The sequence below is a fragment of the Carassius auratus genome, chromosome 44 (assembly GCF_003368295.1).
Source record: "Carassius auratus strain Wakin chromosome 44, ASM336829v1, whole genome shotgun sequence".
In the NCBI taxonomy this organism is placed as follows: domain Eukaryota; kingdom Metazoa; phylum Chordata; class Actinopteri; order Cypriniformes; family Cyprinidae; genus Carassius; species Carassius auratus.
In genome coordinates, this window is record NC_039286.1 from 12,388,307 (window position 1) to 12,403,131 (window position 14,825).

General features: G+C 37.7%; 1 protein-coding gene across 2 annotated transcripts; it reads left to right on the forward strand.

The window, feature by feature from the left end:
- Positions 1 to 1,891: 1,891 nt before the first annotated feature.
- LOC113062546 (major histocompatibility complex class I-related gene protein-like) lies at positions 1,892 to 12,394 on the forward strand. 2 transcript variants are annotated; one of them, XM_026232457.1, is made up of 6 exons: positions 1,892 to 2,232; positions 2,400 to 2,639; positions 2,742 to 3,008; positions 10,653 to 10,952; positions 11,509 to 11,609; positions 11,892 to 12,394. In XM_026232457.1, exons 1-6 carry the CDS (start codon positions 2,097 to 2,099, stop codon positions 11,895 to 11,897), a joined length of 1,050 nt encoding a protein of 349 aa, XP_026088242.1. In that variant the 5' UTR covers positions 1,892 to 2,096; the 3' UTR covers positions 11,898 to 12,394. The 2 variants fall into 2 exon arrangements, with proteins under 2 accessions (XP_026088242.1, XP_026088241.1); XM_026232456.1 differs by having other exon boundaries at positions 1,893 to 2,232; positions 11,506 to 11,609.
- Positions 12,395 to 14,825: the final 2,431 nt, after the last annotated feature.

Sequence of the window (14,825 nt, forward strand, 5' to 3'; positions counted from 1 at the left end):
AATAGCTCACCATATATAGACGGATTCTTTCTTAAAGCCTGTAAAAGAGTGAAAAAAGGCAAAAAAGCACTCCCGAACTGATTCAAATGATTCGATCCAGCTCCGAGTCCGAACTCCCGAACTGATGTTTCGCGATCCCCAAACTGACTCAAATGATTCGCGTACCCCAAACTGACTCAAATGATTCGCGAACCCGATTTGAACTCCCGAACTGACTCAAATGATTTGCGAACCCGCTATGAACTCCGAATCGCGAATCATTTGAGTCAGTTAGGGAGTTCAAATCGGGTTCGAATCATTTGAGTCAGTTTGGGGATCGCGATTCAGTTTGGGAGTTCAGAGTGGGTTCGCAAATCATTTGAGTCAGTTCGGGAGTTTGGAGCGGGATCGCGAATCATTTGAATCAGTTCGGGAGTTTGTAGTGAGTTCGCGGATCATTTGAGTCAGTTCGGGAGTTCAGAGCGGGATCGCGAATCATTTGAGTCAGTTTGGGGATCGCGAATCATTTGAATCAGTTCGGGAGTTCGTAGCTGGTTCGCGAATCATTTGGGTCAGCTCGGGAGTTCAGAGAGGGATCGCGTGTGCATTTTGAGTGCGTTCTTTCACTGATTCGTGTATTCAAATGCATTTATGAATGCATGTGAATGATCACAAAATTCAAGATATGGGGGTTAGAAAATGTATATATTTAGATCATTTTATGTAGTTAATCAGTATCACACGAAGAGTGCCATTTCAGTTTTTCTCCAAAAATCAGCATGATTGAAATGTGATATTAAGTCACTATAAACAATAATTTAATTACAAATACAAAATGTTGCAGAATAATGTAATATATGAATGAATAATAGCCTAAAGAACCTTTGTGCCAAAAGGGTTCTTTCTTGTCATTATAAAACCTTTTTAGCATAAAAGGTTCTTTGGAGTTGAGTAAAGAACCCTATGGTTCTACATAGAACCCCAATGAACCCTTTTTTCTAAAAGTGTAGAACCGCCACTGATCACCAAGGGTATAAAACATTAAAGAAAACATCGATTTCATGTGTATGTGTGGGGTCAGGAAGGTGATATACATTTCCTGGGGCAAGTTAAGATGTTTAAAAGAGACAGTGTTTGTGTTTATGAAAATAGTGTTCCACTTAAGTATATTTGCATAGTAATTCAGTTTCAGGGTTTATATTAAACAATGGTTCGCTCGACTTTTTAGTTATACAGTGGCTTATAACATATTTGCACATACATTACAAGGGAGACTGCAATATATAGTGACGTAAAGGAAGAAGGTATTGAGTTATATGACAGAAATACACATTGTAAAAAAAATCTTACAAACATTATGCAACACATTTGTAATTTCAATTATTATAATACAGCATTACAAGATCAACTCCATGACTGAAAAGAAGCACAACTGTGTGTCTCTTTGTTTGTTTAAACAGAAAACATAGACGGTCAGACTGTGGATGTGCTAATAGCTTGAACTCAGTGATGCGTGTAAAGAATCATTCGGAAATGGTTCCAGCGTAAATGACTCACTCATTTGAATCAGATGTCTGTTACTCTGCTCTTGTGCCTCTAGTCATGTTTATACTACTCTCAGTCAAAATTGTTAGCTTGCTAGTGTTTGAGCTTAATTAAAATAAGTGAAAAAAATGTTACAAATGAAATATCGATTTTTCCATTCAGAAGATGAATGCTTTCCATGTCGAAGACATCCAACACAAATCTTATAACATGTTCATGTGCGGTAACCAGTTTAGCTCCGTTAATATGATGAGCTGCAGCTCAGAATACATGCTAGATGATCCAGTTTGTAGCTGAATTCACTATAAATAGTGAGACACTGCAGTTCAGTGCTGACGGTTTAACAGGAAATCAATCTCAATCTCATACCACTGAAGTGTTCTCTGCCGAAAAAACTACAGAAACCAACACATTTGTAATGGTTTTATTGGTTTTAATGGAAACTGTGATGGAGTTCTGGCAAGATGCAATTCTGAGAGAAAAAAAGTCACAATTGTGAGATAAAAATCTATAATTACCTCCCGCCCATGTATAATTACCCCCCGTCCCCCCATAGCATCAGGAAGTGAAAGATGTTTGTATCCAGGCCCTTCGTGTACACGTACAGTGCACTCATATATCTCCCATTTACAGCATTTTCTATGGACTTAAGAACGATCTTAATCATTTTTTTGTTGCCTTATGCTTTTCTAAGCGACGCGAGGCAAGGTAAGAGAAAATTTCATTCATTTCTGTGCTCACTTCCTTCTGAGCTAAATTTGAAAAACTTTTAAGCTAAGTTCATATGTTAGATGTTTTTAGCAAACATAATTTTCCTCTCAGTTTACATAATGCGTTTGGTTTATATTTTTGTTTGTGTTTTCTTTGACCCACAGAAAAGCACTTCCTGCGCTACGAGTTTACAGCGTTCTTCAAACCAAGCACATTTACTGCGTTTAAAGCTGTCGGCGTCTGTGATCACAGACAGATCGCTCACTACAGTAATGATGAAAGAGTTTGGATTAGATCGAGTGTAAATAACTGGATCAATGCTCCTGAAGCTCCACCTGATTCTAGAGACTGGTTCCTCCATCAGTTAAACTCTCTGTCAAACTGCACAGACTCTCAGTGCTTTGGTGAGTTTCATGCTTTAGTCATCCATTATCAGGCATGTTATGATATGTCTTGTATTTTTTATGTACTGTAAGTTTCTCATAAGTGTTGTTCTGTGATTGTAGAGCCCCATGTTCTTCAGAGAGTAATCGGTTGTGAACTAGAGAAATCTCCTGAAGGAACAGTGAGTCTGAGAGCATTTGATGAATATGGGTTTGATGGAGAGGATTTTATGTTCTTTAATTCTGACACTCAGCAGTGGATTGATAAAAACCTCAAAGCTAAAGAAACCAAAATGAAATGGGATCAGCAAACTGAACGCAATAAACTCCTGCACCATTACCTGAAGACCTGCATGAACTGGATCTCCAGCTTTAACAACACAAAGAAGAGTAAGTTCTGATCGGATCAGGTTTAGAGACAGCTCAAGGATGTCTCGATGCAGAGGTGATTTACTTAAAAATAATTACTAATGAGTTGAAACCAGTGTGTGGGAATTACATAGTGACCATCATGTTTTATGCTTTTAAATAGGGCTGTCAAGTGATTTTTTTTATGTAAAATTAACTAGCCTACATGATATGCCGACTAATTAATTAAATTGAGCATATTTAAAGTCATTATTGTGTTAAATTAAAATCAATGAATAGAGATTATATAAAGTAGCTTTAAAAAGAAATATTTTTAATTCAACATACAAAAATAATAATAATATAGAAATATAATACACAGCAGGTTTTGCTAGGGCTTTATGTGTCATATTTTCAATGGTGCTATAGCATATTTTTCAATTGAGTTCAGGTTATGAGAGTATAACCCATTTCAGGGTCTGCAAAAATTACAGTTTAAAATCAGTCAGAGTCACCTTTACCAAACAGTAGTATACTACTATTTTATTAAGCATACTTAGGTAAAGTTCAGTATATTTTTAAGTATACTTTATGTAGCAAATATCAGTGTTCTAGTAGTATACTTATAAGTGTACTGTTTCAATACACCTTGGGACTAAATTGGCCCACTTTCTAGTATATAAAAGTAGCAAACTTTCTGTACACAACTAGTTTACCTCTATGTTTGTATTTTGAAGTATAGTCTCAGTAAACTTCTAGTTTAGTCGTTTTATACAAGTTAGTTTTGTTTAAGTGAACTTTACACTTTAAGTATACTACGATGTCCCAATTTAGGTTTTAATTTGTAAATATTTTGTTGTATGAATAGCTGAACATACCAAACGTCCAAAAAAGAACAGGGTATCTGCTTGTAAACGAAAACATTTTATTCTAGCTTCATAATGTGGCTAAGTTTCATAAAAAAGAAAGAAATAACATTTTGAACAAAAAGCTGAAAAAAGACTATGAATTGGATTCAGAATGAAAGTTGAAAGCAACTGTAATTATTACATCTTCATCGGTCAACATTTTATTCCATAACGTTACAGTTTTGATGTTGTTTCATGTCAGATGATCGTGTTACACGTGTTGGTATCTGCGGTTTCTTTTTTCTTCTTCGTTTTTTTGGAAATTGTGTACAGAAGATGTGCACTAGCGCCCTCTACTGTAAAACAATAAAAAAAACACATTCTAGGAGTATAGCTCAAATATATTTTAGACTTTTTGTAAGTATAAGTCAAGTATACTTAAATGTAATTTTAAGTCTATTTCTGAGGAGTACCTAAAGCCCATTTCTGAGAAGTACATAAAATCTAAAAGCATACTTTCCTATTTTTGGTTTAAAAGAAGTATACTTATAGCACACTTGAATAAACTTCTTTTTCGTAAGGATACAGAAATGCATCTGACCGTTGTGGTGTATTTTGCCAGTTCTCCAAAGAATCGAACTCAGTCAGGGATTTTTCTCTCAGAAGAAAAGACTTTATTTTAAGCAAAACAAAGCCGAGAGGTCTCCCGAAATGCTAGGTTGCATCTCATTATATACCCTATACACGGCGTTTCCAAATAGTCAACTTTTCCTAATGCTTGCTATTTTAATCCCTCCCTAGGGAGGAGAGGCCCCTACTTTTTTTGTTAAACTGAAGGAACTTGTCTGGCCATAGTTCCTCATAGCTCCTCAGTTCTGAACATTCCAGCACGTAGGCAACTTTCTATCCATTTCCTATAGGATTATAATGGAGAAACAACTAGCAACAAAAATGGCTAGATTCACATTGATTATTCTTGATTGATTAAAATCTTACTAATAAAAATCTTCCACATATTCTCCCCTTTGAGACTTAATAAGTCTCACATTTGATTATTCTTATCCAGAGTGCTACTCCATAATCCAGTCATATTAGTTACACTACCTAGTGACTAAATAAGTCACATTGTATTATCTCCAGTGACTAGATTATGAAAATCCACTCTGAGGGATTACTGGACCAAACATCTCTCTCCTAATTTGACAAGGAGTGAGTAAAAGATCCAGTCTCCCTTACCCCTCTTTAATAGTAGACATTGTTAAAAGCATGAATGTGCAATTGGTTCAGCATTTGCCTGGTTATCACAGTTTTGTATAAAAGGCATAAAAATACATACAGATACAAATACAAATCACATCACAAATTGAATATCACAAGATTATAAGAGTTGATCTTCATCTTAGATACCTTGTATCAATTTCCCATTATTTTGATATCTTTGAATTTAATTTGCTTAACTGTGGCTTTGACTAGTGACCTCAATATAGGAAGTATACAGTAAAATAGTAAATCTCCTGTCATTAATGCAATTCCTGAAAACTTTCCCTATTTAGTTATAAACTATGCTCCACATGCTCCTAACTGTAAATCAAACCAGTCTTACATTTTATTATCTTTTCCAACATTTTATCTACCATTCTTAGCCTTTTCCATTTTATCAGTTCTTCATTAAATGCTCCCTTCTATAAATACAGCATTTTCCCCAAAACATAACCCATACTTTTCCTTCTTCAATTTTCTATTTTGCTCCTTTCATTCTATTCTCCCTTCAAATCTTCCTACGTCCATATTTCCCTTCTCATAACCTTCAAATTCTTCATCTACCATTACTTAAAATTCTCTTTCCACCTTTTCTTTTCTATTTGTTGGCTCATATCTGCACCCAAGTATTTTGATCTCAGTAGCAGTCCCATCACTCTCTCATTCTATCTTCACCAGGGAGACTCTTTGCGAGTCGTTGCAATGGTCTTTCCCTCGTTGGCAAGGGTGGGTGGTTACTAGCACGCCCTTCATCCCTCACTTCATGCTGTGTGGAGTTGTTGAAGCTGGTTGGGGTATTTTAAGGTTAGAGATGTGAACTCAGGTGTCACTCTGTAACCGTTTTGCTGATTAATGCAAGGCTCTCTTGAGCTCATAACTGCACCCTCACTGGTTCTCTTTGATGGAGCGAAGCATTCCTTGGTCTTACTGGAACTTCTGTCACCTGTAAATGGAAAACTTAATTTTTTGTTAGTGTTATCAAGCATGCTAATTTGCTCATCTTGCTAGTCGTCCTTCTTGGTGTGACCTGTGGAAATGTAATGTGGGTTGAGGGCTGTCTTGGCCCCTTTTTGAGTTTTCACAATTCCAGTGCTGTCTTTACTATTTTTTAATTCCTTTCAATTTTATTCTCAACAATTTGCTTATTTAGATATCTCTTTGTTTTGAAAACTGAGTTCCACTATATCACTGGATATTTTCCTATCTTGCTCAGTAGCATAGGCCTTTTGACCTGGAAAACACTCAACCCACTGTATTTATTTTAACAGTCAGAAAGACAATATTTCATCCTTTTGACACAATCAGCTCCATCATGATATGCTGAAAGGAAAGTTAAATGTTGGTTAGACAGAGCAAGCTTGCTTTGCTCTGCCTTCCCGTGTTATACGCTGTGCATGTGTGGCACTGTTTTTCTTTCTGCCACAACAAAGACCTTGGTACTGACCAGGAAACTTAACCAAATTCATCCATGGTCATTATTTTACTGGGCATAAGTTTGCCCTGTGGGCCCACATTCAAATTTGTATACAGCTATTTGGGCAAATTGATGGATTGCATCAGTGTCTCGTCAGACACTCTCTTTCATGCCATACAATACCATCATTCATGCTTTTTCACACACTTTCACTCCCCCTTTTTTTTTTTTCCAAAAACTTTTCTTTTCTTTCTTTCCTTCCTTTTTTCAAAATCTCATAGATGAATTTGTTTAGAATATTAGGCCTAGGCGTTGGGCATTTGAGAGAGCCAATTATCATTTCTCAAATGTCATGTGTTTGTCTAATTTAAAGTTTAGTCAAATACTTTTTGGTTATTGCTCATGAGCGACTCTGAGAAGAGGATTGGAGATCTCTGTAAATCTAGGATCCATGACCATCAACATTTCCATCTGGTTATCCCCAGTGATGACAGTATATGTGATTACATGATTTTGGATCTCTGGAATAATTTTTTATTCAATATTATTTTATTCAGTTTTACCTTAGAAAATTACCTTTAAACAACATGGAGTGACCAATATTTCTATTTTCTCAACAATATATATTTTTCTATTGTTCATCAAGATACCCTTTTTTATTTTATTTATTTATTCTCTTCTTTCCCAAAGAGCTCAGCATTATTGTCAAGTATTTAGTTATGCACTTTCCCCTAGTTGTTTAATGAAACAGCCTTACTATGCCAAATCCAGCTCCATGTTTATCTGATTGGTGAGTCAAGTACTCACTTCTGTCTGTCAAAATTATTATTATTTTTTTTTTAAGACATGAGGCTGGACTGGTACCTATTGAAAAGCAGATTGAGAGAGTTAGTTAAAACACAGAATTTAAGGAAGTGCTGTGAGACCAGTGAATAATCAAAAGTAAAACATTGTAAACAAGATAATGAAATAAAATAATTAACATTTGAAGCAGTCTCTATAGTGTTCATTGAATATGCAGCACCTGTGCACAGAAGGGATGGAAGTCCTTCTGGTGACATCATCAGCCTGGGCTGTTGTACTGGGTCGTCAGTCTGTGATGGCACTCAAAGACCTGATGTTGTGGCGTACGGTCTCCGTTGTTTTTCTGCTTCTTCTCAGTCTGGCTTCTGGTTGCTTTCTGCCAGAGTTTGGCATTTCATAATGTTCTTTTCCCCCTCAGGAAAAGTCTCAAGTGAAAGATTCACCTTTTCCTGCTTTAATTTCAGTCTTCTCCTTGCTGAAGTGTGTTCTTCTCTTTCAGGAGGGGAGGGGAACATCCGTCAGCCCCTCCCTCTTCTTCTCTCTGCAGCTGTGTTTGCTGCTTTGCCATTCCACGACAGACTCCATTTCATTGCTTTCCTTTGTCAAGGCACTGTTCCAGAAATCATCTGAAAGTTTAACACTCAGAGACTGCATTAATCAAATGTACCTATGTAACTTCTGACCAAATTGTTTCTGAGCAATCAGCTCTTTTTCTAATTTTCACTTTTCAACCTCTTCTTTCAGTGGTCCCTTAATAAAACAAAATCATCTGGTTGAAAACAGCAGTTCTCTTATTCTTTGTTAGTAAAGCAAGTTCTTCATTGCAGGAAAATAGCAAGCATTTTTTCCTTAATCTGCTTATCCGTTTATCACTGTCCTACCTAGGCCCAGCTATCCAATAAACACAGACCCACAGCATGCCATGTCTTTCTGCCTACACCATATTTGTCTTAAATCGAGGTTTCCTTCCAAGGCCTTCCTATTAATAACCCAAATATGTGCATGCAGTTATTTCTTCTGGAGTAAAACCCCTTTTTCAATTTAGATATCCTATTATTTTCCTAAATTTGGAAGAGCAGATTTTAAGTGTCCTTACCACTCAGAACTGACCAGTCAACAACACACACTAATTATATAAGCAAAAAATGCTTACCTTATTCTATGGTGGCCACCACTGTGTGTGTGTTGCTCACCAGTCAGCTCAAAAGCAGTCGTCTACTCTGCTCCTTTCCTGTCCCATCTGGGGTGCCAAATCTGTGGTGTATTTTGCCGGTTCTCCAAAGAATCGAACTCAGTCAGGGATTTTTCTCTCAGAAGAAAAGACTTTATTTTAAGCAAAACAAAGCCGAGAGGTCTCCCGAAATGCTAGGTTGCATCTCATTATATACCCTATACACGGCGTTTCCAAATAGTCAACTTTTCCTAATGCTTGCAATTTTGAGGCCCCTACTTGTTTTTGTATAACTTCTTCTTCTTCTTTCGTGTGTCGTCATCAAATGTCCAGCTCAGTAGAACTCAGCCACGTTCTCATCTCAGGTCCCACGTCGAAGAGGCCGGCCTCCGAAGGTGGTTTATACAGTGGACAGGTGGTGATTATGTGCTCAGTGGTCTGCTCTGGCTCCCCACACTCACACACTGCTCTGTCCTCCAGGCCCCACTTCCTCATCGATGCTTTGTAACGTCCCACCCCAGTTCGCAGGCGGTTTAGCAGAGTCCATTGCCGATGTGGCAGATCCTCTCCTTCAAGACCGCCTCCAGGGTCAAAGATGTAACGGTGGATTCGTGAGGGTCCTGCTGACTCCCACTCCTGCTTCCAAGCTGCCGCGAGCCATGCCTCTGTAGACAGGTCCTCAGGGATGGACCTGAGCAGGTCTTGTGCCGCCTTGTTGTACGGGTGGCGGGACTTCAGTCTATGAGGAGGCAGTGCTGTTGTGGTGGTATTGTGCAGGATATGCCAGTTGCATCTTTGGGCTTTCCTTGCAAGAGCGAGGGTAGCAGCCTCTCGTCGGAGGCCGGCCGGGGCAATTCCTGCTAGTGTTGGCAGATGGTAGACAGGGGTAGAATTCAGGCAGCCAGTTATAGTCCGAAGGGCGGTGTTTATGGCAGTGTCGACTTTCCTGGCGTGTGGGCTTCTGCACCAGGCTGGGGCACAGTATTCAGCTGTGGAGAAGACGAGAGCTACTGTTGATATTCGAAGCACCTTGGCAGTTGCACCCCAGCTAGTACCAGCGAGACGTCGAATTATTGCCACCCTTGATGACACTTTGGCCGTCACTTCTTCAAGGTGTTGTTTGAATGTTAGAGATCTATCCAGGCGTACGCCAAGGTACCGTGGGGCTTGCTGGAACTCAAGACGCTTGTTATTAACGAATATGTCCAGTTCCCCGTCTGGCCTCACTGTTGTTCAGGTGGTAAGCTGCTACAACTGTCTTGCCGATGCTGAGCTGTAAACGCCACTCACGCAGGTAGGCTGCCAAGGTGTCCATGTCCTGGTTTAGGCTGGCCTGTATCTGCTCCCATGTTTGTTGTCTCATCATAATGGCCAGGTCGTCAGCGTAACCATATTTCCGGGATGTTGTTTCCGGTAAGTCATGGATGTAGATATTGAATAACATCGGTGCAAGGACAGATCCCTGCGGAACACCATTCCTCAGCCTTCTAAGCCTGCTGTATTGACCGTCACTTGTCTTTAAGGTGAAGCTGCGGTTCGTCACCATCTCAATGATGAACTTCACCATGTGCCGGTTGGGAATGATCTTTAGTAGCTTTAGGTGGAGTCCGCGGTGCCAAACGGTATCGTAAGCGGCTGTAAGATCAAGCAGCACTACTCCAGCCTTCTGTTTTTCCTGAAAGCTGTCCTCAATGTCTTGGGTGAGCAGTGTCACCTGGTCAACCGTTGACCGACCACGCCGGAAGCCAGCTTGTTCCCGTGGGAGTTGAGGGTCCACTATTGGCTCGATACGATTTTTGTATAACGAAAGGCCGTTTCTGGCCATATGTTTCTCCTCAGTTCTGAACATTCCAGCACGTAGGCAACTTTCTATCCATTTCCTATAGGATTATAATGGAAAAACAACTAGCAACAAAAATGGCTTGATTCACATTGATTATTCTTGATTGATTAAAATCTTACTAATAAAAATCTTGCACACCGTTTACAAGTGTAGCTTCAATTATACATGAGATACTTTCAATCTGACATCGATCATGAAATGAAAATGAAAACGGCTCATACTCATCGTCATTCAGAGCCTACATGACTTGCGTTCTTCTGTATTTTTTTCCCAGCACAGAAACCATAGTGACTAAACTAAACCAACGTCTTTATAAATATTTGTCACTTATTATTTTCCGCTCCAGATTCACCAGTTGTTCGTGTGTTTGCGAGGAAAGCTCCTGATGATCACAGTAAGCTGAATCTGATCTGTCTGGCCACTGGTTTCTACCCCAGAGATATTGAGATGAACATCAGATTGGACGAATCTGTTCTTGTGAACCAAACATCTTCTGGAATCAGACCCAATGATGATGGATCCTTTCAGATGAGAACCAGTGTGAAGATCGATGCAAATCACAATGGGATTTATGACTGTCTGGTCAAACACAGCAACCTGACTCAGGCACGACCGATTAAAACAGTTTATCACCAGATATTAAGTGGTGAGTAATTATGATTAGAGTATCCATGAACTGATGCTGCATCTGCAATTATAATCTGAAGATTACATGCAAATCACTAACTGTAGGAGGAGTGTTGATGCTTTAAAGTTATTAAACGGGTCATGAAATGCATTTTCAGATGCTCATATTAAGTTCATATCAAGCTTTTTTGCATCAAAAAGTTCAAACATTTGTCAAAAATAATCATCTTCCATCCTCAATTTCTCTCTCCGTCACAAACGCTTCAAAATGCAACATATTTACAAAAACCGGTGAGAGTCCGTTGTGAAACAAGACCATTCCTGTTTGTTCACTCAAGTATTATTAATAGTTTGGTCTATTATTATTAATCTTTTGGATCAATATTCTGCTGTTTCAGTGTGAAAATTGCAGTATGTTTCTATTGTAGAGTAACCTCTCATATGTGTTAATATCAAGGACATTTTGATTCTACTTTTCATGTGCCCTTTAAATACGGCATAGTGTAATTTCCACAAACAATTAAAGTTAAACTCTGTTCAACAAATATTTATGATGCTTTTTTCTTCTTCAGCAGAATCTCAGCAGTGGTCTCTTATAATGGGAATAAAAGTAACAGCAGCTGTAGTTATATTTCTCCTTTTGATTGGTTACTGCATCTACCGAAAAATTCAAATGGTAAGTTATAAATATTCAACACAATCACTGCTTCTTTAAACAGTTTGACAGTATATGACGGCATAACTGTGTATGTGAACATGGTGAAAGTAATTTTACGATGGTGAGTTTTTGAATATTTTCATTATTTGAGTTTCATCTAATGACAGACTACGTGATTATCCATGATATTAATCGATCTAATGTACAGTGCGGCATCATTGCAGCTTGACATAAACATACAAGAGCATGGTATTCGTGTACTCAAGATGAAGTTGTTATATTCTTTGTAATCTTTTCTAGCTCTGATGAGAAGTTACCCAGTTAAGTTGGAGTGATTGTTCAGATCCCCGGTCCAGCGAGTGAGAGTAACGTTTCAAAACATCAAAAGAGCTCTTAGACACATTTTGTTCACTATTATTAGCAGTTGCACACATAACCTAAAAGATCAATGTCACAGTGTAACACTCTTCAGGGCAATACATCATCTACAGTTCTGTACGTGTTATTATTGTGGAACACTATAGTAATATACATACTGTATACAGATCCTGTAACTTGAATAATTATGATCGTGGTGCTAGCTGTAATCCTAGCTTTAGCTCAGGGATCTAATATATAAGTGTTTGACACATACAAAAGATGCAAGTTTGTAAAATGCATTGTGTTCTGTGTGTAATATCATGAATAAATGTATGAAGTGTGAGTGTGTGTTTATGCACTGGACATGCTGCAACATGTTTTAATATTTTCATTTAATTCAGCTATAGAAACGCAACGTGTGAAAATAAAACTTTTCTGATCTCATTGTGTTTGTGTTTGAACAAAGACTGATAAATAAATAAATTAAGATCATTAAGTAATAAATTCATTTTAAGACAGCATGGAATAGATTGTATAATATTCAATTCAATTTTCAATTCAAGTTTATTTTTATAGCGCTTTTTACAATACAAATCGTTACAAAGCAACTTTACAGAAAATTATGTTTCTACAATATTTAGTACTAGCTAGTAGTTTGTGCATGTTTGACAGGATTTTAGAAAAAAAAAATAATAATAATAAAGACGTAGTCAGCTAGACGATGAACTATCAGTATTAGTAATTAATAGTTATTATATGATGCAGTCACACATTTAGCAATAATTGTTAGTTCTGTTGTTGATTCAGGGTTAGCATCATCTGGGGTCCTCTGAGGGTCAGCATCATCTCTTCTCAGGTGTTCTGGATCCAGACTGGAGCTTGTGTAAATCCCGTGGCAAAACATAGAAACAAAATACAGACATCATTAGCGTAGCTGCTGATCCAACAAAGTAAAATTAGTTTAACCCAAGCTAATGAATAAAAATGCACATTTGATCAGATGCAACTACACTCACAATTTAAAAGATACATTATTCGTATGCTTGGCGAAAGAGATGTGTTTTTAATCTAGATTTAAACAGAGAGAGTGTGTCTGAACCCCGAACATTATCAGGAAGGCTATTCCAGAGTTTGGGAGCCAAATGTGAGAAAGCTCTGTTATAATAGCATATTATATAATTTATTCCATGCTATCTTGGAATAAAACCTTTTTATTTTTTTTCTGACTCAAATGATTCGGGAACCCGCTACGAACTCCCGAACTGATTCAAATGATTAGCGATCCCCAAACTGACTCAAATAATTTGCGATCCCGCTACGAACTCCCGAACTGATTCAAATGATTCGCGATCCCCAAACTGACTCAAATAATTCGCGATCCCGCTCCCAACTCCCGAAATGGCTCAAATGATTCGCGAACCCACTCCAAACTCTCGAATTGATTCAAATGATTCGCGATCCCCAAACTGATTCAAATGATTCGCGAACCCGCTTTGAACTCCCGAACTGACTCAAATGATTCGCGATCCCCAAACTGACTCAAATGATTCGCGAACCCTCTTTGAACTCCCGAACTGATTCAAATGATTCGCGAACCCTCTACGAACTCCCAAACTGATTCAACCCAGAGAGCACACATGCAAGATGTCTGTTAAAGATCTTTTGATCTGGAAAGCATGGGAGTGCATGTACAGTTCTCTCTCCACCTTCAATACCTCGACTTGCCCTTGAGCAAGGCAACGAACCCCAACTGCTCCGTGCTGCTGCATAAATGGCTGCCCACTGCTCCGGGTGTGTGTTCACAGTGTGTGCAGGGCTGGACTGGGACAAAAAAATCAGCCCTGGACTTCATCCAGACCGGCCCACTATTCATGTAAACATGTGCGCGCACACACACACACACACACACACACACTACATGTCTATACATACATTAATCTGCATGTAAAATTACTGATTAGAATGTATTACTATCAAAACCAAGAAAAAAACTATTAAAATAATAAACAAAGAAAATGCAAATGATTTTATCAGGCTTTATTTTAAATATATAATGGTCTTAATTGATGTGCTTCTTATTAATCTAATAGTGCAGCAACATAACACTTTTTTTAATTTTTTATTAATTATATTACACATATTACCTCTGACCTGTTGTCTGCTTATAGTAGGCTAGTATTAAGACCACTGATCTACACTAAACCTGTTTTATAAAGACTACTGATCTACAATAAAATAAAAGAGTAATTAAGACACACATATGTCTTAATATATCATATATCATTGTTAAAGCTGTTATTCAAGAGCAGCGAGTTATTTCTCTTTGTCTTTTGTTCACATTAATAACATAGACCGACAGTAGGTATAAGGCTTCTGCCTGGCACTTTAAGAGATTTTTTTCTCAATTGATTACAAATTGATAAAATATATCTCCCATAAATGCTGTAAATATACAGAGACATAGAGCATCAGCTTGTATTATTAAATGTTAAAAATAATTAAATGTAATGCATTTTTCATTATAATAACAATTATTTAATGACAGGTAAAAAAATAAAAAATAAATATGTACTATAGTGCACATATTTAGCAAAATACTCCTTTCTTACGGCTATTTATCAATCTCAACTAACCTTGCTATGGTCTTTAAATGGCTTTCTTGAGGTAAATGTAACGTTCTGTGACATAATTGTTCTCCTGCTGTTTTGACTGATGACTGATTGATCGATATTATTTATGAGGCATATATACATTTCGATAAATTATGTTATATAACATAATTATATAACATATAACTGTATCTTTAAACAGAAAGTAACAGATGATCGGTTTACTTGAACTGGGCGCTAAAGCGATCTGTCACGTCACATTTTT

Excerpts from the sequence above, each read along its gene's own strand:
- LOC113062546 (XM_026232456.1), top strand. The coding sequence starts at position 2,097 with ATGTTTGTATCCAGGCCCTTCGTGTACACGTACAGTGCACTCATATAT. Across the intron at positions 2,640-2,741 it reads CACAGACTCTCAGTGCTTTG|AGCCCCATGTTCTTCAGAGA; the intron begins GTGAGTTTCATG and ends CTGTGATTGTAG. Across the intron at positions 3,009-10,652 it reads CTTTAACAACACAAAGAAGA|ATTCACCAGTTGTTCGTGTG; the intron begins GTAAGTTCTGAT and ends TTTCCGCTCCAG.